The sequence below is a fragment of the Phyllobates terribilis genome, unplaced genomic scaffold (genome assembly GCF_046119375.1).
Source record: "Phyllobates terribilis strain yellow unplaced genomic scaffold, ASM4611937v1 Scaffold_3__8_contigs__length_932513732, whole genome shotgun sequence".
Taxonomy (NCBI): Eukaryota; Metazoa; Chordata; class Amphibia; order Anura; family Dendrobatidae; genus Phyllobates; species Phyllobates terribilis.
The window spans coordinates 313,238,137-313,264,805 of record NW_027362763.1 but is presented as its reverse complement, the minus strand read 5'-3'; the positions used below and the strand labels follow the sequence as shown (position 1 = coordinate 313,264,805).

The 26,669-nt window shown below is 41.3% G+C and overlaps 1 protein-coding gene across 6 annotated transcripts in view; it reads right to left on the bottom strand.

Moving 5' to 3' along the window:
* The window catches only part of ATP11B (ATPase phospholipid transporting 11B (putative)), a 158,466-nt gene that overhangs the window by 115,890 nt on the left and 15,907 nt on the right, over positions 1-26,669 (bottom strand). For all 6 annotated transcript variants that reach the window (XM_073674984.1, XM_073674983.1, XM_073674982.1 and 3 more), the window contains exons 2-6: positions 12,295-12,411; positions 7,620-7,709; positions 4,959-5,039; positions 1,569-1,676; positions 1,341-1,469 (exon numbers count right to left, since the gene is read on the bottom strand). In XM_073674984.1, the coding sequence (XP_073531085.1) occupies positions 1,341-1,469; positions 1,569-1,676; positions 4,959-5,039; positions 7,620-7,709; positions 12,295-12,411 (525 nt within the window). The remainder of the gene's footprint in view (positions 1-1,340; positions 1,470-1,568; positions 1,677-4,958; positions 5,040-7,619; positions 7,710-12,294; positions 12,412-26,669) is intronic.

The following is a 26,669-nucleotide window of genomic DNA, read 5'->3' as shown; positions in this document are numbered from 1 at the left end:
TTTAGCCCCTTAGGCTCAATTCACATATATTATTTCTGATGTTCTGCTCAGTCGTAGGAACATATCCATGAAAATAAAAGTGCTGAATCCCTGAAAACCCCATTGCTCCATTGAGTTTCTGTCATAGGGCACGACATTTCACCAGACAATATAGCACAGGATATTTTGAACCAATCTGCTATCGCTGCCTCCAATGCTGATGCTCTTGTGCACAAAATCAGTGTTATATTTGTACAAGGAAGCCTGCACCTATGCTACTGCCATGTTATAACACTTTCTGTCACATCAGCTTTTTTAGAGGGCATTGTGTGAATCTGCAGTATAAGGCTATGTGCCCACGTAGCAGATCTGATGCAGAGCGTTTTTGCCTCTCTCTGGCAGAAAAAAAATGCATGCAGATTTACATGCGTTTTTTTCTGCCAGAGAGAAGCGTTTTTTCAAGCACTTTTCCAAGCGATTTCAAGCATCACTTGGAAAAGTGCTTGACAAGTTGGTCACACAATATAAATCCATGCAACCGGCATGGATTTATAATGTGTGACCAACTTAGATGCTTTAAATGCTGCATCTATAGTAAAAAAAAAAAAAAATTAAAAAGTTAAAAATAAAAAAAAAAACCTGTATACTCACCTCTCCGGTCTCCTCCTGACGACGATCGCTCTCTCTCGTCGGCGTCCCACAGTGTACTGGCAGGACCTGCGGTGACGTCATTTAGTCAGCTGATGGTCACGCGACCATAACCTGACTGCTGACGTCAGCGATCGCGTGACCATCAGCTGACTAAATGACGCCATCGCAGGTCCTGCAAGTACACCGCGGGACGCAGAGGAGAGAGGACGTGGCTGGGAGCAGACCAGAGAGGCGAGTATAAATGTTTTTTTTTAATTTTTAACTTTTTTATTTCTTTTTTTCACCGTGTGGTAGCCGGGATGAAGAGGAGTTGTAGTTGCCTCTTCATCCAGGGTACCACACGCACCGCGATTACACCGCAAATTTGCGGCCATTGAATTTACTTAAAACGCAGCAAATTCACATATACCTGCGGGTTTGCTGCGTTTCAATGTTCCTAAATGGTCGCGAATTTGCAGCGTAATCGCGGTAGAAATGGTCATGCTGCGTTTTGCAACGCAATGCGAATTCGGTGTGCTAATTAGCGCATCATGTGCACAGCACATCCGAATTCACATTGCTTTGCACGGCAAACTGTTTTACAAGCGTTTTCGCGGCAATATAAAAACGCCGCAAAAACGCTACAAAAACGCTTCGTGGGCACATGGCCTAATGCACATTTTCTGTGTTAGAAGTCATTATAGAAACATACAAAGATAAGAACAATTCACCTTGAGATTTGTCTCTCCATCCAGACTAGCAGTGGTTACATGACAGGAGCCATCAACCCTGTCTGAGGATAACAGTACTAGATCAGCAGGAAAGGTTTCATCTTTGGCTACACGGACAATGTCACCGACCTTATATAAAAAAAAATAGTCAGGAGAGAGTTTTATTATCTACAAGTTAATTTCTTTCTACAGATAAGATAGACATAAAAAAAGAGTACTTGTACATACCCGGATGTTTTTGGACCTAGTCTTAACAAGGCCACCGCTTCTGACAACATACACTGGAGCTCCATTGACTTCATTGTCTGCTTTGTGCCGCAGCCAGTCTTCATAGCCCTGGAAGCCCAGCAAGATTGTAAGCTAACAAGACGTTTCTCACTACAAGCTTTATACATCACATAATATTTTCTCCTGTGGTTTATGGGATGAGTAATAGAGGGAATTATCAACATGACAAAATACAAATGATATTAGAAGACTTAACACAGAAAATCAATAGTTTTGTGTGATCTAAAGGAAACAAATGTGCTGCTGGCAGCATGCTTAACCCCTTCACGATATTGTGATATCGGGAGAGCAGAGAGCGGCCATTACACATCACACTGGTAACTCCCCCTTCATGTAAAATAATCTCTGGAGGCAGATTCTCATACAGATCAGTGTCCGGCCCATAGATATCAACAGCTCATTTACATATAAGAAAAACATGGATTTCTCGGAAATAAGACATCGGATCGCAGATATTAAGGTATCATATTATTCAGCTTCCTATGACCTGCATGACCATAAAGACAGCCTAGGAGGGTTGATCCTACTGACAGTTTCCCTTTAAGACAACACCACACTGCTTTCCTATATTTTTTTGCTTCAAAATAGTGATATATTCATTTTAAAGACTTTAATAGGAGCAGGAACAACTTAAAGAGGACATACTGTGTAACACCAGCAGGGAAACATCATGGTGTAATCAGCGAAGAGTACATAAAAACTTTTTCAAATACATTAAGAAAAAAAAAATGTAATTTCCTTTTTAATTTAAAAGGTGTGGCCTGTGAGACTAGATCCACTCTCTCCACAGCCAGCAGTAGTCTCACTACATTGACAGCTCTGTAAGACTTCCTGCTCCCCAGATGGGAGATACCACTGTGAGAGGGAACAGTGGAGTGTGCAGCAGGTAACACAGGGAGATCTGTGCTACTGTCCTACGTCATGGATGTTATTATATAAGCAGCAATGGAAAATGAATTCCTGGGTATTATAGAGCAGCAGGAGGCAACATGAAGCAGTAGCTGAGGTAGATCCTGTCGCAGTCTTGTGCTCAGTGTAGCGTGGCTGCTGCTGGCCATGTCTAGTACTTTGAGATTCAGGTTACCCTTTACAAGCATTTGTTCTACTCTAGCAGATTAACCCTATAGCAGTAGCTGCTCTTTTTGGCTGATGAATAATATTCTGTGTGCAGTAAAGTTCAGGCTCTTTCCAGGGAGTGAGAATGTTTTGGTGGATTTGAGCTGTGGATACTTGCTGTCCACTAATATCAAATGTATGACAAAAATTGGTGGACCAATTTTCCTCCAGTACTCCATATGCCAGCGACTAGACAAACTTATGTTAGACCTAAGCGCAAAATACATGAGATTCTCATCCCCCTCCACAGCAGATACCTCCCAAGAAGTACATAATCTAATCTTATCTTGTGTACCAATTTGGTAATACGTATTTTAGAAAAGTCTTCATTCGTTTACACAAATCGCCATGAGGCACGAAACGTTCATCGGTCAGCAACTTGTGTGCTGATCTGCAATTGTATAAAAACCTGATAACACAAGTAGACACTTACACCTCTACTGATGAGCACTGAACGATCTGTAATAGATTGCTCAATGTGCGTAGGCTGCCAATGATATCAGCAGCACGAGTCCGCAGGACGTAAACGTTGATCAGCAGCACAAAATATTATTTAACCTAATGAACACGCATTTTGCTGCTCCATCAGGTGAGTGACTGTCTGTTTACACGGAAAGATTATCGGGAAACAAGCCTTCCTAGTAATACTCAATCATAATAATTTTGCAGTGTGTAAATGGAACTTTAGCTTCATCAACTTTTGCAATAGGATCTTTCGGAAGCTCAAATCCTAGAATGTGGATTACTGCATATAGGTGGTATTATACAGGTGCATCTCACTAAATTAGAATATCATCAAAAAGTTAATTTATTTCATTTCTTCAATACAAAAAGTGAAACTCATATATTACATAGAGTCATTACAAACAGAGTGATCTATTTCAAGTGTTTATTTCTGTTAATGTTGATGATTATGGCTTACAGCCAATGAAAACACAAAAGTCATTATCTCAGTAAATTAGAATACTTTATAACCGCTTGAAAAATGTTTTTAAAATCCAAAATGTTGGCCTACTGAAATGTATGTTCAGTAAATGCACTCAATACTTGGTCGGGGCTCCTTTTGCATCAATTACTGCATCAATGCGGTGTGGCATGGAGGCGATCAGCCTGTGGCACTGCTGAGGTGTTATAGAAGCCCAGGTTGCTTTGATAGCAGCCTTCAGCTCATCTGCATTGTTGGGTCTGGTGTCTCATCTTCCTCTTGACAATACCCCATAGATTCTCTATGGGGTAAGGTCAGGCGAGTTCACTGACCAATCAAGTACAGCGATACTGTTTGTAAACCAGGTATTGGTACTTTTGGCAGTGTGGACAGGTGCCAAGTCCTGCTGGAGAATGAAATTTCAGTCTCCAAAAAGCTTGTTGGCAGAGGGAAGCATGAAGTGCTGTAAAATTTCCTGGTAGACGGCTGCGCTGACTTTGGTCTTGATAAAACACAGTGGACCTACACCAGCAGATGACATGGCTCCCCAAACCATCACTGATTGTGGAAACTTCACACTAGACCTCAAGCAGCTTGGATTGTGGCCTCTCCACTCTTCCTCCAGACTCTGGGACCTTGATTTCCAAATGAAAGTCGGAACTCTTGGACTTTGTGGATTGTGACAATGACTGCCTTCTGGACATCTGTCAAGTCAGCAGTCTTCCCCATGATTGTGGAGCCTACTGAAACAGACTAAGGGACCTTTTTAAACGCTTAGGAAGCCTTTGCAGGTATTTTTTGTTAATTATTTTAATTTACTGAGATAAAAACTTTTTTGTTTTCATTGGCTGTAAGCCCTAATCATCAACATTAACAGAAATAAACACTTGAAATAGATCACTCTGTTTGTAATGACTATATATAATATAGGAGTTTCACTTTTTGTATTGAAGAACTGAAATAAATTAACTTTTTGATGATATTCTAATTTAGTGAGATGCACCTGTAGATTTCTTGGAAAAATGCTGAACTGTTTGTGCATCTGCCTAGTAATGTAACAAAAGAAAATAGGTCTAGAATACATAATTAACATGTACTTCCACTTAAGCTCCAGATTCAGCATCAGGTATCATGTGAAGCTACTGTACACTAAGTTTGCCGAGGCATTATATCAATAACTGAAAATGGTCGGGAAGACAGTACAAACTTTGTTCATGGAAGTGAAATACCCACTAAAGTAGTTTTGTATTCAGAAAATGAAATGAACAGATATGAGGTTATAGATTTACCTGTTTGATGGCGGTTACTGTTATGACAAAAAATAGGGGAAGTCCACTTGTTACTGGGCTTGTTGGAGTATCAATCATAAGCTGAAAAAAACAAAAAAAAACCCATAGTGACCGGCTAATACAGCTGCATTGCAACTATAATAAATTCAGGACACCAAACAGAAGAAATGTATAAGAAGGCCCTTTATATTTAAAGTATAATTAATTTTGGACAAATTAAACATCAAGAGAAGTCAGAGATAAGCTGCAGCCTGGACTTCCTCTTCATGTTCAATTTGACAGAAGGCGGAGACAGCGAAGCCAGTGCTGATTGGGCATCAGGCTCACGTGTCACCACAACCACACGGGATCCCCGGAATCATCAGTGCGTACACTGCTGGAACGGCGCCAGGAGGGGAATATAAGCTTTTTTATTTTACCAGGGCCAAACATTTAGATCAAGAAGGGTTTGTCCTAGTAGTGGACAACCACTTCAACTTACATCTATGCAGAGACATAACTTCTTAAAGCTATAGGTCAACACATGAGGTTACACCACTGGAAAAAAAAACTGATGACTCGTCCCCTACCATTGTCAGACAGATCACAACAGCTGCCATCCCCTCTCTACATGGACCCAGTCTGTGAGCTGACAACTTAGTCTAGGACCATGGATGACAGAATTATTTGGGAGCTACAGCCAAAGATTTAAAGTGGGTTTAAGGGAGCAGAATACTGATAGCCAATCAGTAGTATAGGTCATTAGTCAGTGGAGGATCAGACTTTCAGCTGCTTGAAGGGGCCATGGAACTTAAAAGAGCTCTGCAGGCTCTTCAATGAGGCTGTTAGTATAAGTGGGGAGACCACAGGCTGGGCCTTTAGGGCATAATACAGGCAAGAAAGTACGGCTACTATGTAATTGTGCGAATCGGCCCTTATACTGGGTAAAAAAGTTATACACATACATACATACATACATACATGCATACAGTGGTGTGTTTGCCCCTTTCTGATTTCTTATTCTTTTGCATGTTTGTTGCACTTAAATGTTTCAGATCACAAAACAAATTTAAATATTAGAGAAAGATAACACAAGTTATCACAAAATGCAGTTTTTAAATGAAGGTCTTTATTATTAAGGGGAAAAGAAATCCAAACCTACAGGGCCCTGTGTGAAAAAGTGATTGCCATCGCCCCACTAAAACATAAATTAACTGTGGTTTAGCACATCTTTGGGAAGCCGAGTTCAATTTCCCTAGCCACACACAGGCCTGATTACTGCCACACCTGTTCTCAATCAAGAAATCACTTTATTACCACCTGGCTGATAAAGTGAAGTAGACCAAAAGATCCTCAAAAGCTAGACATCATGCTGAGAACCAAACAAATTCAAGAACAAATGAGAAACAAAGTAATTGAGATCTAACAGTCTGGAAAAGGTTATAAAGCCATTTCTAAAGCTTTGGGACTCCAGCAAACCACAATGAGAATCATTACACACAAATGGTGAAAACATGGAACAGTGGTAAACCTTCCCAGGAGTGGCCGGCCGACCAAAATTACCCCAAGAGCGCAGCAACGACTCATCCAAGAGGTCACAAAAGACCCCACAACAACATCCAAAGAGCTGCAGGCCTCACTTGCCTCAGTTAAGGTCAGTGTTCAGGACTCCACCATAAGAAAGAGACTAAGCAAAAATGGCATGCATGGCAGAGTTCCAAGATGAAAACCACAGCTGAGCAAAAAGAACATAACTGCTCCTCTCAGTTTTGCCAGAAAACATCTTGATAAACGCCAAGACTTTCGAGAGAATACTCTGTGGACTGACGAGACAAAAGTAGAACGTTTTGGAAGGTGCAAGTCCCATTACATCTGGCGTAGAAGTAACACAGCATCTCAGAAAAGGAACATCCTACCAACAGTAAAATATGGTGGAGGTAGTATGATGGTCTGAGGCTGTTTTGCTGCTTCAGGACCTGGAAGACTTGCTGTGGTAAATGGAACCATGAATTCTGCTGTCTACCAAAGAAATCCTGGAGGAGAATGTCCGGCCGTCTCTTCGTGACCTCAAGCTGAAGCACACTTAAGAGTTATGCAGCCGGACAATGATCCAAAACACACCAGAAAGTTCACCTCTGAATGGCTTAAGAAAAACAAAATTAAAACTTTGGAGTGGCCTAGTCAAAGTCCTGGCCTTAATCCGATTGATAGGCTTTGGCATGACCTTAAATAGGCGGTTCATGCTCTGAAACCCTCCAATACGGCTGAATTACAACAATTTTGCAAACATGAGTGGGCCAAAACTCCTCCAGAGCGTTGTAAAAGACTCATTGCCAGTTATCGCAAAAGCTTGAGTGTAGTTGTTGCTGCTAAGTGTGGCCCAACCAGTTATTAGGTTTAGGGGGCAATCACTTTTTCACACAGGGACTTGTAGGTTTGGATTTCTTTTTCGCTTGATAATAAAGACTTTCATTTAAAAACTGCATTTTGTGATTACGTGTGTTATCCTTGTCTAATATTTAAATTTGTTTTGTGATCTGAAACATTTAAGTGTGACAAAAGTGTAAAAGAATGAGAAATCAGGAAGGGGGCAAACACTTTTTCACACCACTGTATATATAAAACTCACAACATGTACATTGTATTGTAAGATCACAGGGCCACATAAAAAAAGTGTCTTACCTGAACCAGAAATATGATGAGAAAATAGAAATTGGCTATTCTTCTGAATTGTTCAAATAAGTTTTTAGGAATGAAGTTCAACACTGTGTACTACAAAGAGAAAATACATTCAATACGCAGAAATAAATAATACAATAGCAACATTAGCATATATACATAATAGAGAACCTATAACGAATCCACTAAAGGTGGAGTCTGACCCGATTATATATACTTAACCAAAAAGGAGAGGAAGACAAAGACCTCTGATCTGCAGTATATAATAATAACAACAATTGAGCCCAGAAGAAATAGAATATTATAACAGTATCAGAGTTTTAACTAGGGGTTCAAGTGAGTCTCAAAAAGAGAGAAAACCAAAGGACTCTTTGTCAAAAGAAAAAACCGCGGGATCGGTTTAAATATCAAGATAATTTTATTAGAGCAAAATATTAATACATATAGAGAAATCCACATATGGTGAGAGAAAATATGTTGCTAAAATGTTGACAGCAGTAATGAGTAATGAAAACTCATGGAAACACAGAGGATTCCCTGCCCTCAATCAAAATAGGCAGAAATTCGCCCCCACATACTGATAGGCATGCATAACAGCCTCCAGGACAGCAAAACTTTAAATATAGATAAAGATCAAGATAAGCTTGGCAAAAAACGCCAAGCAGGTGTAACACGGCATAGTATAATATATTAAATACGTGCTGTACCTGGGGACATATCCGCGTTGTGGGGAGAGGGCTGGAGATCCACACAAGCGCCTCGACGCGCGTTTCTCCTTCCGGCTTCGTCAGGAGGCCTCCTGACGAAGCCGGAAGGAGAAACGCGCGTCGAGGCGCTTGTGTGGATCTCCAGCCCTCTCCCCACAACGCGGATATGTCCCCAGGTACAGCACGTATTTAATATATTATACTATGCCGTGTTACACCTGCTTGGCGTTTTTTGCCAAGCTTATCTTGATCTTTATCTATATTTAAAGTTTTGCTGTCCTGGAGGCTGTTATGCATGCCTATCAGTATGTGGGGGCGAATTTCTGCCTATTTTGATTGAGGGCAGGGAATCCTCTGTGTTTCCATGAGTTTTCATTACTCATTACTGCTGTCAACATTTTAGCAACATATTTTCTCTCACCATATGTGGATTTCTCTATATGTATTAATATTTTGCTCTAATAAAATTATCTTGATATTTAAACCGATCCCGCGGTTTTTTCTTTTGACAAAGAGTCCTTTGGTTTTCTCTCTTTTTGAGACTCACTTGAACCCCTAGTTAAAACTCTGATACTGTTATAATATTCTATTTCTTCTGGGCTCAATTGTTGTTATTATTATATACTGCAGATATATACATAATAGTTTAACAATCCTATCAAATATATAGCTTTGAACACTTGACTTACAAAGTTTCACTTAGGGTATGTGCACACGGTCCGGATTAGCTGAGGTTTTGACGCTGCAGAATTTCTGCATCATTTCCGCACCTAATATGCAAATTAGGTTACTTGCGGTTTTTACATGCGGTTTTGCCGTGTTTTTATGCATGCGTTTTTCATGCCTTCATGTTGAAATTAGAGAATATTTTTTTTTAAACAAACTTTATTGATCATCATGTAGCGTTTTTGTGTGCATTTCCGTTGTGGAAATGCTATTGAAACAAACATGCGGTTTTTACACATGCGGATTTCCCTCATCTAATGCAAGTCTATGGGGAACATCTGCATGCGTTTCCGCAAGAGAAATTGACATGCTGCAGTCCGGAAAGACGCGCCTCATGTCAGTTTCCGCTTGGTGCACAAAAACGCATAGTGGGCATGTGATTTCTACAAATCCCATCCACTACGCTGTAACATCTGGTCGATGCGGTTTTGATGCTGCATAAAAGGGCAGCGTCAAAACTGCAGCAAATCCGCACAGTGTGCACATACCCTTATAGCTGTAGCTCATCTTTCTTTCTAACCGCTTCCAGATCACCGGGATATTTCTAAAATGTCACTATATATTAGAGCAGCTGGATGTGATCATGCAGCTGAGGAAGAGGGGAGGAGTCTGTCCCCATAAGGAAGGTATCTGTCCCCATAAGGAGGCATAAATCCTTTATTACCGTCTCTGCCTTCCCTATCGCAGTATACACATTAATTTGAAGCGCCAACAGCGCAACCTCCTATGAACCCAACAGCCATGTGATCACTGGGTGCAGGGTGGGAGCAGCAGCTGCTGGGTCCCAGTCCTAATATACCAGTCCTAGTTAGAGGGGAAATCATGTTAAAATAAATAGAAAATAATACTCAAACATTGTAAAGTCCCCAAAAGCTTTTTAAAACTTTATGGGCGACCCAATATATAAAATAAATGAATTGAACAGAGATATCAGTCTGTACATGCACCACGTATGGCACCATTTTCCTGAAGACCAAAGGAGGTCAGCTGCGCATGCGCCATTTTCATGAAGACCGCCATCAGAGAGAGCACCGTCCACAGCTAAGACGGCGCCAACCAAAAATTTAAATGAATGCATGATGATGAATGCAACAGAGGCAGCGGAGGGGCCGTGGCTGAGCCCTCTGAGCCGAAGACCCTACCCACAGTCCCACCCCGAAAAACTGAGGAAACCAAAATTTATCATGATGATTTAACGAAAACCAGGCTACATATTTTTACTCTAAAGGTATGTATTAAATCAGTATGACAGCAACATACTGCCCATACCTTTAGTTTAACATGGATGATCCTATTGACAGGTTCCCTTTAAAAATCAGCTTCCTTGTTTTAGTTACACAGACCCCCCCCCCCCCCTTTTTAATTAGGCTTCTGAACAGCACCACTTATACTCCGTGCTTTCTACACAGAAAGCATTTAAAGCACATTAAAGGGAACTCGTCGTGACATTCTCTATAGCTTTCTCTTATACCTCATGTTCCACTCCTCAACGCATTTCAGATAAAACGTACTTTAACAGGGGGCCAGTAACAGGATGACTAGTAACTGAGGCGAGCCCCACCAGTGTCTCCCTGCCAGGCTATGCATGACTGACAGGTCTCTCCCTATGCACATACATAGGGACACTCCATAGTTGCTGTTGGTGCACTTTTCCTTGTATGACATTTATGCAAACGATCTGATAAGGGCCAAGTACCTATGGGGAGAGAGCAGCATTGGTTATAACTGCTCTGGATGACGACCCAACAATGGTAGGTGAGCTGCAGCGTAGAACTGCTCCTGAGATACTGGACAAGGGAAAAAGTAAGAAGCTTGATCATAAGAATTTTATCAGGTTACTACAGAGAAAAACTGTAGGACAATCATCATTAACTAACCCAAGGTTGGTTTGATCTGTCATAATACACCTGTATCCTAGTGCCTTCAGTTGATCAGGAACACTTGTCGTTAGTTCTGTGGAGAAGTTAGTTCTCCATAGAAGTCCATGCCAGGTCAGCTTCACACGTCCGAGTTACATTGTTTTGTGCACGGACCACGATTTTCAGTCACAGGTCTCCTGACTCAATTGTACCAGCTTCATATACGCCTATGAAGCTGTAGTTTGGGTCAGGAGACCCACAGCCAGTGTGGAAAACTGGCCTCAATATAACTTCAGCTGTGTGTTGGAAGGGTAAGATCTCAGGTGCTGAATGTGATATGGACCCAAAAATTATGTTTGTTAGTGTAGCAGAATACATTGATTTTTCCGCCAGTCATGTCTCCTTGACTCAGGGTGGACATAAAGGTAATGTTTGCATCTTGCTGAACTACGGACAGTGTGCTACATTCTAGTACATAATGCTACTGAAATAAAAGTACAGTATATTGGCACTTTTATCACAGAGACTATGAAATCACAGCAACAGGTAGGCCTAAAAATAGATAATTATGGACTGGATTGAACCTTCACACACTGATGACTCATCATTCCTTTACCTAAGCTACAAAGATTTTTCTTAAGTCTCATGTCTTAGAGCTTAACACACAATCTGTAGAAAGGCTTACTCCATGTACTCAGCACTCAAACACACAGGGCAGAGGGCACCAGGCTAAAGCCCCCGTCTCACATAGCGAGATCGCTGCTGTGTCACGTTTTTGGTGACGCAACAGCGACCTCACCAGCGATGTCGCTATGTGTGACACTTTGCAACGATCAGGCCCCTGCTGTGAGGTCGCTGATCGCTGCCAAGTGTCCTGGACCATTTTTTGGTCGTTGCCATCCCGCTGGTCAGCACACATCGCTGTGCGTGACCAGCGGGAGCAGCGATCAGGCTGGTAACCATGATAAACATCGGGTTACTAGGGGCACACGCACACCTAGTAACCCGTTGTTTATCATGGTTACGAGCCTGCTAAAGTGAGCGGTAACCTCCCGCTCACTGTAGCAGAGTGGTAACCATGATAAACAACGGGTTACTAGGTGCGCGTGTGCCCCTAGTAACCCGATGTTTACCATGGTTACCAGCCTGCTCCTGCTTCAGCAGCAGGACATCGTGGAACGATTCTTTCCACGATGTCGCTGCTCCCCTGATCGTTGGTGAGCCTGCCTGTTTGACAGCTCACCAGCGACCACATAGCGACGCAGCAACGATCCCTGACAGGTCTTATCGTTGTCGGGATCATTGCAGCGTCGCTAAGTGTGACGGGGCCTTTACTTTCACGCTGTCTATAATGTACACCAAGAGACACAATGTCAAACAACTTACCTTAGAGGAAATTATTCTGTTGTCTGCAAATTTTTGAGGAACGTAATGGCCATGCTGAGGGAACCTATTTGCCACATATACCGTTCGGGTTTCACTATGATTTGGTGGGTCACATCCCTAAGGAAAAGCATAGTAAAGTTACTTCACTAAGACAGAAAGCCACAAATAGTCATGAAGTCTGTAGCAGAAAACCTTCGGCACAGAGGACAATGAGTGAATGTCTGACATTTTATTCATGAATTTGCAGACCAAAAGGTAATAGACAAAAAAATCCTTTACAACGTTTCGGCCTGTGGCCTTTATCAAGGATTTCTGTAAATCACACAATTATTTATTTTTCAATTTATTGTATCATATTCTCAGATTGATAATTAAAGATATTACATAAAAAAGAAAAGTGGCAAAACCGGTCAATAGAGGCTATTAATTTATATACAATGTTCATCTATAATGATTCAATATTCAGAGTTATAGCATCCAGAATCGAGAAATAATTCTAGAAAGATGTATTTTCTCGTAATCAAAGTATAAAGACCATAACCTCATATCCTTTCCTGAAATCCTGTGATATGGATGGTCTTCTACTATTTTCATATTATATGATATTATCATATTCTATATTAGTTATAGTCGATTTACAGTTGCACATCGCAGGATATCTTCATATTATATGATATCTGTGTATATCTATTAAGGTATATAATTAATATCATCACTGATCAACTACTATTTAGTACGTCCCAAAAAAGATTCTCAAAATTTTTTTTGCGCCAAATTGAGAATTTTTTTGGACGTACTAAATAGTAATTTAAGACACAGGTTTATCAGTGATTTTATGGTTATTGTATACCTGAATAGATGAATACAGATATAATATAATATGAAGATACCCTGTGATGTGTAAATCGAATATGATAATATCATATAGCATGAAAATAGTAGAAGACCATCCATATCAAAGGATTTCAGGAAAGGATATGAGGTTATGGTCTTTATACTTGGAGTGCAAGAAAATACATCTTTCTAGAATTATTTCTCAACTCTGGATGCTATGATTATTCTGAATATTGAATTACTGAGAAGTGATTATAGATGAACATGTATATAAATGAATAGCCTTTAATGTTGACAGGTTTTGTCACTTTTCTTCTTTATGTAATATCTTTAATTATCATTCTGAGAATATGATCAGATTATTTATCTTTCAATTTATTGTATGATTTACAGAAATCCTTGACAAAGGTCACTGGCCAAAACGTTGGAAAGAATTTTTTTGTCTGTACTACCTTTTGGTCGGCAAATTCATGAATAAAATTTCAGACATTCATTCATTGTCTTATCCTCTGTGCCGAAGGTTTTCTGCTATGAATTTCTGAAATTCCTTCTGAGCAGGATATATACATTGTCTCTAGGAGTGCCAACCCTATCCATTTATGAAATAGTCACAAAGCTCACACTTATACACATAAAGATACCCATAAACTGGAAATATACACACTTATTACACAAGCAGGTGAAATACAAAGGGATGATGCAAGCAGGTTGCAGAGGTGGATTACAAAACAGAGGAAATAGCAAGAGCAAAGACACAGTTTTCTTCTACCTAAAGATATAGCAAATGACGAAATCGCAGTGCTGCTGGCTCTGATACAAAGCTTACCTAATATCCGAAACCCAGGAAACAAATAGAAATGAAGACAAGCACTAGATGTGTCCTTCTGAATGTCATTTTATGAACAGAAGGCCTTGGCATTGAGCAGTCAGCAGATTTCCTTGCTACCTTTTGCTTATTTACCTGTCACATTGCTGCATCCATGTGACATTAATTTTAAAGGTAAATCCCTACATTACAATAATGGTACGATGCTCGGTTTTCTTTTTACAATATGCCAATGAAACAGTGGTCCATGATTAACCAGGAAAAAAGTGCATTTACACTGTGTGATTATCATTCCTATGAATGCTCATTCACGATAATCTCGCAATATAAACTGGCTGCCGATTACCCGACGAACGAGCAAAACTTGTTCTTTTGGCTTGCCAAAAAGATAATCATTCTTGATTCTCAGCAGCATATCATCCAGTATAAACATGAATGAAATTGTAAAGAAAAACGGCAGCGTATGGCACCCTGAACGATCTATTACTGATAGTTCGGTGTGGCGCTGAAGTGCGGTTTGCCTGTGTAAACAGGATATTAAACAAAAGCCAACCAACATGTGACCAACCAGCAGTCGTTCAATGCTGCGCATCAGCAGGTGTAAGTGTAGCTTAGAGGGAACCAGTCATCAGAAAAACGCTATTAATCTGCAGATATGGGGTTAATCTGCTGGCTAATATCGTTACTAACCTGAGCCTGCACTTAGTCAAACGCTGCCGGGAGAAAATTAACTTTATTCCCCCTGGCAGTGTTCCGTTTTTAGTCACGGGGGCGGCATCGGATCAGTTACCACTCTGCGTATAGAGAGTGGTGGCTATAACTGTGTCCCCGGCCCTGACTGACAGCCATACAGAACCACTGTCAGTCAGGGCCAGGGGTGCAGTTATAGTCGGCGCTCTGTGCGGTGACTGAACACACGCCGGCGAAGCCCCCGTGACTGAAGCTAGAATGCTGCCAGGGGGAATGAAGTTCAGTTTCTCCCTGCAGAGTTAGGCAGGTTAATAACGCTATTAACCTGCAGATTAACCCCATGTCTGCAGGTTAATAAGAGTTCCCTTTAAGTATCCCAATTTATGCAGTTATTGACACCAAATAAAATTATAGTGTAATTGCAGCCAGTTTTCAAAGTAAACTAAGCACAAAAGGTACAAATTTGCGCAAAAACTTCCAAAAAGAGTCAATTATTGCATAAAAAAAGGAAAAAAAAAATCAGCTTCTGGACAATGTGTGGCAAAAGGTAAAAAACTAAAAACAAATAACTGGGCATGGCAAGCCAGGAAAGAGAGCATGGCGATTAGGAGGTAGAGTGATTCTTAAAATTTCATTCACATGCTGCGTTTTTTTCTCAATTTTCTTGACCTGTGTAGAACTTTATTAAAAAAAAAAAAAAAGAATACAGCTGTCAATTGTTTCTGCATTTTTACTGCAGATTTTCTCCATTGTAACAAAAATAAGTTGGCAGGAAAAAAAACAAAAAACACACACACACCCCTCTTATAAACGAGCATAATGTCCACTGCGTTTTTTCATGCAGGTAGAAACACACGCACAAAAAAACCTGAAGCAGGTACACTTTAATTTATCCACAATCTTAGGAATAGACCAGTGTAAAATGGATGAAACAGATGGAAAACTGAAGTACAAAGTATGCCTTCTGCGCTTCATCTGTGTTAGGGCTCGCTCCCACTTGCGATGTAATAGAAAAAGTGTATGTAGTAAAGAGTATATATAAAACCTAACTTTTATTAGATATATTAAAATAATTATGAAGATCTAAACACAAACCAGATAATCAAGTGCTCACAGTGCCAGTGCTCATTAAAAAAATCACGAGCTCACCCAAAATGACGACTCAGGTGGGTTCTCAACACGGACACGAGCAAATTGCAGTAGAGGGGTAAAAATAGATGTTCCTTGTAAGCCCTGTATATCTCCCACTCTCACAAGAGCAGTGTCCAAGTGTAACCTATATACATATATAAACCCAATAGGAAAAAAGCCCTCCCAACGCGTTTCTGCCTCAATGGTGTACTTGAGGATTTAAGCATATAATGACTCAAGGCCCACTTCTAGATGCGGGGTAAAGAAAACCCATAACAGGTCTAAACAGCATGGGGTGATTATATTTGGCCCGCGACACCAGAACCATCACCCCTATGTGGGGCCTATTATTCTGTATGGATGACAATGTGGGGTCCATTATACTGTATGTAAAGCTATGTGGGACCATTATACTGTTTGGAGGACTATGAGGGGCTCAATATTCTGTATGGAGGACTGTTTGTGGCCTATTATGCTGTATACTGGTTGGCCCGTGACTTTGTCCAAGTTTCCGTTTTGTCCCTCTGTGTGTTTGAGTTTGACATCCCTGTTCTACACAGTTCATATGGGCAGGTAGGTCAGTGAAAGAAATATATTGGTACATTTATATCCGCCATTGGTTGCCTAAATCCAGAAGTATCCAAGATTTTGGCAATATGCAAATGAGGTACTAAGTGCTTTCACCCGCCCAGAAAACGTAATAAAAAAACTCTTCCTCCTGAGGTTACTGCTATCCTCAGCAACTCCCTTTCTATGTTGAAAGCAATAGGTTTATGACCAAGAAATCAAGTGCCTACATAGATCACTGCTTTACTTGCTTCTCCGTACTGAGGTGCCCTGCTAAGGGCGCTTTCCACAGAGCATGTGCCTGCCATTCACGCTGGACACACGGATGCGCAGGACGTACTCTTCCGGTTGAACAGCGTAATTGAGCAGCCTATCTAAAGTTTACATTGGATATATGTATGAGTTGTGCATATTATCTCAGGGTAAATCAACAAAAGGAGCTTTAGCTACAAAACAAAATTCTAGGAAAAAGTCATATTCTGAAGTCATCTTTTATTCCTAAGTCCCGGCTGTGTGAGGTGAGAGCACTTCTGCACCTTTGTTAGATGCTTCCCTTCTTTGCAGTTTGCAGAACTTCACCTGAAAAATGTTGTCCTAGTACAATGCATGTGGGGTCCAAAAGTACTGCCCCATCCCACCTTTCTAGTCCACAAATATTAGGACTTTCCTGCATCTTCTGGAACAGAAACATACCCCATTACTTCACTATAGCACGTGTGCATTATATAATGTACAATTTCTTGTACCAAGCATCCCTATTTCCACATGGAATAACATGGTCTTGGCACTAGATCTGACAGATCAACACCATACATCTACCTATTATAGAGCTGGATACAGACTGGCTTAGGGGTCTGGTATATGCTACAAGAAGGGGCAGCTGGTATGACCACATACTGTTGTTTTGCTGGTATAAGTTATCCAGGCTACCTTTGTCCAGCAGGTGCACCCACTGCCCCACTAGGTCTCCATTAATTACAAGTAAGGGGTGGTGAGGGAAGCATTTTGGAGGTTCAATTCTAAAATCCTCAGTATTCATGAGCTGCAGCTTCTATAAGAAAGCATAAACCTAATGACAGAAAAATGTCAAACCTTATTTAGTAGAAACCACACAGCCTGATTCACTTAGCCATGCTATCAGTCATACCTAGCCAATACCCATCCCTGCATACAGGATACCAACAATGCATCCTGTTGCCCTGATGTTCTTGAGTTCCTGGGTCCAAAAACTGAAATGAAGGTCCAGGAAAATTTCTGAAGTCATCACTACCACTATTTTATCCTCACATTAGATTAGAGGAAATTTAAACTCAATGGGCTCAATAATACAGAGTATTTAAAGGGAATCTCTTAGCAGGAGGCATCACTGGGCAGGGAAATAGAGCTGGAGTGACAGAGGCTTCAGATCTACAAATAGTACTTCAGCCTCATTTGTATATCAATTCAAACACTGATTTCTCAGTAATGGACTGGCCATGTAAAGGTATTGCTGGGCTTTTCTTTGAAAGAGCTACACACTCATATAAATAGTTTGTTAGGTGAAATCCTGCTGACAGATTCCCTTTACAATGTAAGAAATAGTTACATAACTGGCAGTTCTTTACAGCCCGCAGCTTGTGAAAAAACAAGAGCAGAACCAGAGTATTGGCAGTACAATACTATGCTGCCAGGCTTGTAACATTTCCAGTTGAGACAGGGTATTGCATTGAAACGCTCTTTTACAGTATTTCAAGCAGAGAATGATGCTTAAACACAGATCTGAAGAATACAATTAACAAATACATTCAATTATATGCTTTCTGCTGACAAAATATTGATGAGCCATCTGCAGCGACTAGAGCGCGAATTGACACGTCCAAACTTCAATTTTAGGAGCTTTGAAGGCAAACAGATAAAATATGGTGACTCACATTTGCTATTATGCCTAATGGGGTTGTTCTGTTAAAACATGTTGTTATCACCTGAGTGATCATTTGCTGATCGGTGGGATCCGCATGGACCTGAAGATCTGAAATTTTTTATCACCAATCTGGAGCTTTTTTTTTGTCCCTGTTACAATATGGAGCAGCAGGTCGGATGCCCATCTGCTGCTCCATTCACAGTCTATGGGACTGCTGGAAAAAACGAGCACAGAGCTCAGCAGCCACGTAGGCAATGTATGGAAGGGGACGGTCGCACATGGGCACTGCCGCTCTATTCTAACAGGGATAAAAGTTTCTGGCTCTGCTGACCGATGCAGGTTCCAGCAGTTGAACACTCACCGATTAACAAGTTATCTCCTATCCTGTGTATTGCTGATAACGGACTTGTCAAGTTTATACAACAGCCATTTGTAGCCCTGGCTACTGCTGTACGACACAATATGAGAAGACCACTTGTCAATGAACGCTGCTGTTACACAACATTAGACATTGATGAACTACACAATTACGACCTGTTCCAACTGCTTTTCCTTTAAAGCGTACCTGTCAGCAGGATTGTGCTCAGTAAACTGCATACACTGTCAGGTGAGCGACATTACACTGATTAAAATGATACCTTGGTTGATGAAATCCATCCTGTGGTTCTTGTGTAATCTTTACTTTCAGTTTGGAGATAATGATATGCTCGTGCTCCGGGGCAGCCTGTGGGGTGGGCTCTATCAGGTGCTCTGCTTACATACTCATCTGTATGCTCTTATGGCATCTCATTGTGCCTTCACTGACCTGCCTCCTATTTTACCTAGCCCCGCACTACTAGATACATTATGTAAAATAGGAAGCAGGTCAGTGAAGGCACAGTGAGCTGTCATAAGAGCATACAGATTAAAATGTAAGCAGAGCACCAGATAGAGTGCCCCTCCCCCCCACCCCCACAGGCTGCCACGGAGCACGAGCATATCATTATCTCCAAACTGAAAGTAAAGATTACACAAGAACCACTGGACGGATTTCATCAACCAAGGTATCATATTAATCAGTGTAATGGTGCCCACCTGACAGTGTATGTAGTTTACGGAGCACAATCCTGCTGACAGGTGCGCTTTAACTGGAACAGAATATGGCATGCAGCAGGTTGCAAATCTAGTAAGGTCCAGGAAGTCTCCAAACACAGGGAAAACTAAAAAAAAATATCCTTGCAAAATAATTACTATAAGAATTCTCCTGTCCTTGCTCACCCGGGCTTTCGTTAGATCAAGAGCAATTAGTCTTAATTACATAGGCTTGTGGCAGCAGAGGTATGACAATGCCGGTTGTAGACAAGGTGTACATTTGGGCAACAATTATACAGCTAAATGCAACACAAATTACAATGTTCAGATACCTAAAACTAAGACATACTCCAGAGGAATTGGGAAATTTGGCTAGAGTCTAGTTTTTTTTCCTTCTGTGAACCAGTGACCGTTATCGCTGTTATGGCTATTAACATCAAACTAAGTTAGTATTGTGTAGGGGTACAGATTCTCCGGTATAGTATACAAAAAAAAATATATAATGCATATTTCACATTTTTTGCTTGAAAACAAATCAGCTGCAACAGCATCTGAAAGTTTCACAGGGTTTGCTGGAGGAACACATCATGTAAAGTGTTTAGAATGCATTTATATGAGATTTTATGGACAGCACTCCATTAAAATCCATGAGTAACAAAGCAAACATTTTATAGTGAATAGCTACAGTTTTGAGATGCAGTGATTACATCTCAAAAACCATAGCAATTCCTGCATCAAGCAACTGCTCATCCTGTAATTACACTGCAAAAAAAGCAGCAATCTGCAATAGAACACATGCGGTTTTATATGCAGTCTTTGATGTGGTTATTGCTGCATGGTGAAAAACATCTAATGTGAATGGGCCTTTATATTCAAACTCAGTCATTTCATATAGACATACTTAAAGCCCCACTCCAGCAGTTTTTTTTAGCGCTGGAGTGGTGCTTCCAATCTAAGGTCTCTGGCTGTAGTCTTGGTGTCTTCACCTTTTATCGAAGCCGCTCCTGTTTTGTGGCACTATTTTGCGACTGAAACTTCTGACTGAAGTCGGAAGTAATGGTACCGAGCTCTCAATGCAAGTCTATGAGAGCCAGAACGAGGCTCTCAGACTCGCATTGAAAAGTGACCACCACCTCACCCAGTGAACACAGGAGCGATCCGGCAGGTTACAAACAGCTGGAGACTGAAGGCAGTGGTGACAAGTATGACAGTAGGTGCAGGCCATAGATTATACGCACTACTCCAGAGGTAAAATTAAAAAAAATGCTGGAGTGGTGCTTTAAAGGGCTTTTCCTTGTTAAGAAAACTGGACCCCAAACATTTAAAGATCAGTGGCTAAGCGAAGGTAGATGGCTCAAGTCACTGAGCTCAGTGATTTGCTGTAGTAGTGATGCATGCTGTCAACACGTCACCAATGTAGCCAAAACAAAGACTGGGCAACCGCAGAGAGACAGTGCTGGACCTGGGGAGGGCAAGTATCTGCTCTGTTTATTATGTTAAGTAAATAAAAGTTTTGAGTGTGCACTTTTCTTTAAAAAAAAGAAAATATAAAATATGAAATAAAATGAATGTTAGGCCTTTTACATGAGACTTTTGAATGATTATTATAAACTTGTGCAGTGGTCAAACAATGACAATTGCTAATTTGTTGTTGCTCGCATGTCTTTAAAAAAAAAAAAAAAATCGACCATCAGCACCACAACTCATGAAAACAGGCATCGCTCTGTCATTTATAATGGGAACAGCATAAGAGGACAGAGACAAGCAATCACTGGCATAAACATTTTGGCATATTGTTGACATGCGCTCTTTAAACCTTACAGGACCAATACATTTTTTTTTTTTTTTTATTTTGCCACCATTTTCTATCCCCTTCTTCAAAGAAATAACTTTTTATTCTTTCTTAAGTCAGTGGAACCATATGAAAACTGATTTTTGGAGGCAGAGTGGTAGTTTTGAATGACGCTATTCATTTTACAATACCAAAAATTTATAAAAAAAAGTTTCCAAGTGGGGTGAGATGGTGGAAAAAACCCCACAGTGCTGCCATTTTGTTTCTACGTCATTCACTTTTGCATTAAAAATTACCCAGCAACATGATTCTCCAGGTTAGTACAATTATGGTGATTTTTATTTTTTTTGTAAAAAAAAAAATAAAAATTAAAGCTACACTTCAGCATTTTTTTTTTATTTCTGTGTTGGAGCTGTGCCGCTAATCTAAGTTCCTTGCATTTAGTCTTATACTTACCAGAAGTCCCGTCTTCGTTTGCTGCTGAGCAATCCGGAAGTCACAAGCCAATGTCAGTGTCCATGAGAGCCAGAATGAGGCCAGAACGAGGCTCTCAGACTTACACTGAGAGCTTGTGACCGTTATCTCTGACTTCCGGTCAGTCTGAAGTTGCGGTCATAAGATGGTTGCGTGGGACAGGAGCGGAGCCAGGAAGACCAGAAGATGGGAGGTGGCAAGTATAATACTAAGTGCAGGGACCTTCCGTTAGTAGCACCACTGCAGCGGTGAAAGGCCTAGTGACCAGTGTGACAATTGCAAGGTTACTGATGTTTGATATAGCGATATAATAAAAAAAAAAAAGTCCAGAATTTGTTTGTATAAAAAAAAAATAAATAAACATCAAAACCTGAGTTAAACAATAGGCCATTTTCTGATAACACATTCCCTTTAAAGGGCTTGTCCGCTACTCTGACAACCCTTATGTTTTTTTCATCCAGTAATATAACACCACCTATACCTGCATTGGCCTTCCCGAGGATCGCGTGACATTGACATATCACACGATCCTTGCGACCAATCAGCTCTGGCTTCATTCTGCACTCATATGGACATAACTTACACCATGAGGAAATGAGAGAACCTTAGGATGTCTTATTTGTCCAAAGGAGAGGAAGAGTGAAGCCAGCACTGATTGGCCGCAAGGCAACAATGACACACAATCCCCGGGAGAGCCAGTGCCAACACCGCTGTTATTTTATAAAGGTGAACATATTGAGTAAGAAAGGGTTGTCCTCAAATTAAAAAAAATCATTTTTTCCACTAATTATTATATCACAGCAATACATGCACTTTAAAGGAAATCTGTCACTCCCCTGGGTGATATCAGACCTCTACTATGGGCATACAGGTGATAGAAAAGTAAATCTATACTTAACCTGTATGGCCCATAGCAGATGTCTGATTGCAGAGAAATCTGGATTTATAAAGTCTGTTTTCCAGATGCTTGGGTCCAAGGGACACCAAGCAAACCCCTCCTATCTGCTTACTATTCCTCTAAATCGTCACTTCTATGCTAAATTATCATATTCCCCCTCCCTGCCCTGCACGTCACAGGACCCTGTGACGTGCCCTGCTCTGCCTCCCGTCCCGCGCATGCGCAAAGCGCCGCTCCCATGGAGCGCGCTTTGTTACCCTCCGGTCCCGTTTGGCTGCGTACTGCCAGTGGAGCAGAAGTCTCAGTAACTCACCGTCGCCTGAGCAATACAAGGCTGCGGCGCAGTACGCAGCCAAATGGGGCCGGAGGGAAACAAAGCTCACTCCATGGGAGCGGTGCTTTGCGCATGCATGGGAGGGGAGGCACAGCAGGGCAAGTCACGGGGCCCTGTGACGAGCAGGGGAGGGGGGGGATATGGTAATTTAGCACAGAGGTGGCGATTTAGGGGAATAGTAAGCAGATAGGAGGGGTTTGCTTGGCGTCCCCCGGATGCCAAGCCGTTGGAAAACAGACTTTATAAAACCAGATTTCTCAGAACTCTACTATACTATGAACCATACATGTAAGTATAGATTTTCTTTTCCATACCCTATATGGCCATAGTAGAGGTCTGATATCACCCAGGGAGGTAACAATTCCCTTTAAGGGTATGTGCACACGATGCAGAAATGCTCAGGATTTTTTCCTGAGCGTTTCTGCATCTCTCTGGCAGGAAAAAACGCATGCGGATTGTACATGCGGTTTCCTGCCAGGGACATGCGGAAATGAAGCGGTCTTCACTTTCATTTCCGCATGCGGGTTGACAAGCGCTTCCCAAGCGATTTTAGCATCACTTGGAAAGTGCTTGTCAACTTTACACTATATAAATCCATGCAACCGGCATGGATTTATATAGTGTGTGATGTCAAAAAATAAAAAATAAATCTATACTTTACCCTCTGATGGCCCCCAGTGTCCTGCTTCATCGGTCCCGGCTGTCGGCAGTGAAGACTGTAGGACCTTCCGACGTCAGCGTCACGTGACCCGTCACATGACTCTGACGTCAGCGAAGGTCCTTCATTCAACCCCGAAGTGCGCGGGAAGCCGGCAGGACGCAGCGCGGGCCGTCAGAAGGTGAGAATATATATATTTTTTGTTTTATTCTTTTTTTTTTAATGGTACCTGGGTCTGGATGCGAGTCCTCTCATCCACACCCGGGTACCATCCGCACATTAGACCGCATGAAAAGCGCATCAACATATACAGTGATGCGGATTCCATGCGGTCTAATGCAAGTCAATGGCGGCAAAAGAGCAGCGTTTCCGCAAAATTAATTGACATGCTGCGGATTTTTGACCGCAGCGTAAACGCTGCGGAAAAATCCGCATCATGGGCACAGCACATGCGGATTTCAATTGGGGAACATTGTTGCCCTTCTACCATGCGTTTTTCATGCTTTTCCGCGGCGTTTACGCAACTGCAAAAACGCCGCGGAAACGCATGAAAAACGCATCGTGTGAACTCAGCCTTAGGCTGTGTGCCCACGTAGCGTTTTTCAAGCGTATATGCTGCGGAATTTCCGCAGCGTAAACGCTTGAAAAACGCATGTATATCCGCACCCCATGGTCCCCAATGGCATTCCGCAATGTCAATGCCCATGCTGCGGATTTTTCCGCAGCGTATATGCTGCGGTCAAAAATCCGCAGCATGTTCATTAATTTTGCGGAAGCGCAGCGCAATCAATGTGCGGATGGTACCCAAGTCTGGATGAGAGGAGACTCTCATCCAGACCTGGGTACCAAAGAACCTGTAAAAAAAAGAAAAAATAAAGTTTATACTTATCGTCTGATGTTTTCCCTCCGTCGCGCTGTTGTCTGAAGGACCTGCCACGTCATTGAGTCATGTGACCCACCACATGACTCAATGACGTCACCGCAGGTCCTGCACACAACAGCGTGAGCCGCTCAAGCCTCCGGACGGGGCAGAGAATGCATCAGAAGGTGAGTATAAAGTTTATTTTTTTATTTTTTACCATTCTGAACAAGTTGTCAAGCACTTTTCCAAGTGATGCTTGGAGAAGTGCTTGATAACCCGCATGCGGAAATGCATGCAAAGACGCCTCACAAACGCTTCTACCTGGCGGGAAAACCGCATGTAATATCCGCATGCGATTTTCCCGCCAGGGAGAAGCGTAAAAAATATGCTTCAGGTCCGCAACGTGGGCACATAGCCTTAGACAAGTAATGAGCAATGCAAGTCACAGATTTTTTTTTTCTTCTTCAGTGATTTGTCATTTTGTTTTCTTCATTGATTCTAAAAATAACGCAGAGAGAAACAGGTCTAGACAACAGAAGAAATTAATTTACAGCAAATGTCACAATGATGTAAGCATAATAAATTTCAAGAATCAAAGCAAGTGACAGTTATAAAAAGACATAGGTAATTTAACTTCCCAGTGAAGCTGACCAATTTACAAAACAGTAGTCTCATTACAACAAACCAGTCCATAGGTTCTATTTTAGGCTTCTACTCTCAAGCACAATGCAAAAAGTGTTAGATTCCCTTTAACTGGCAGATTGCTTCCCGTCAATAGGATCAACTCTCCTAAGAAGTCTTTACAGCGCTGGTCAGCATTATTAGCACCCCTCCATTTTTTTTCACAGACTGTACAATATCTTCAGAAATAAATGTTACTGTACTAAAGTTATATCCTCAGGATTTTTTAATTAGTGGTCCAAAGTAATACAACAATAAAACATTGAAATTGCAATATGGAAGTTGAAAAACAAAGAAGAAACAGAATAAACAGAATGTGCAGCAATAAAGGCAACCCTAAATAATACTTGGTTGCACACCCTTTGGCATTGCTGACAGCCTCCAAACGTTTCTTGTAGCCATCTATAAGCTTCTTTCACTTCTCAGCTGGAATTTTCTCACACTCTTCCTTTGCAGTTTGTTCAAGCTCTTGAATGTTTACAGGGTTCTTTTTCCCAATGGCAGATTTCAGCTCTCCCCAAAGATTTCCAATGGGATTGAGGTCAGGACTCATTGCTGGCCATTTTAAAACAGTCCATTTTTTCTTTTTCAGCCATTCCTGTGTACTTTTGGATGTGTGCTTTGGGTCATTGTGTTGCTGGAGGACCCATGATCTTCGACTCAAACCAAGTTTTCTTACACTCGGTAGGACATTTTCCCCTAAAATCTCTCGATAATTCTCTGATTTCATGATTCCTGTGATACGGTCAAGGTCTCCAGTACCAGACGCAGCAAAGAAACTCCACAGAATTATGGATCCTCAAGAATGCTTAACTGTTGGTAAGTTGTTCTTTTCCTTATAAACTTCATTGTTGTAAACTGTTGCTTTGCATTACCAAAAAGCTCTATTTTTGTTTCATCTAGTAAAGCACCATGGAATAAATGGAGCTATAATAATAAATAATAATCTGTCCACAGAACATTTTCCCAGGATTGTGGTTTGTCAAGGTACTCTTTGGCAAATATCAGTCATTCCTTTTTATGTCTTTTCTGCAGCAATGGTTTCTTCCTTGGCCTTCGCTCATAAAGCTCTGCCTGGTTTAGTGTGCAGCGTATGGTACTTGTTGAAACCATGACTCCAGACTGTTCCAGGTTGGCCTTCAGGTCTTTGGATGTTTGACGTGTTTTTTTCCACCATTCGCACCAATCTTCAAAGACAATGCTTGTCAATTTTCCACTTTCCCCCAAGTCTAGGGAAGTTCTTGACAGTTTCATGCTGGGCAAAGCTGTTAATAACATTGCGCACTGTTGAAACTGGGATGCCAAGGTCTTAGGAGATGGCCTTATATCCTTTGGAAGTCATGTGTTTGCTAATAATAGCAGTTCTGATGTCCTCAGACAGCTCCTTTGTCTTCACCATTGTGACAAAGAAACAGGACCTACCATGCGGCTTTTTAAACCAGTGAAGTCATCATTCATTGGCCAATTCATGTCCCATGGGCACAGACGATCACAGGAGAAACTCTTGAGATTTACCACAGTCGAGTCAAAATGTGTTTCCATACTAAATTAATGTTAAGTGTGCCAATACCAGTGTCACAGCAAGCCTTAGGTTTTAAATTGTTTATCATTTGCCCTTTTGTATTTACCACGAGTGGTCTATACAAAAAAACTTTCA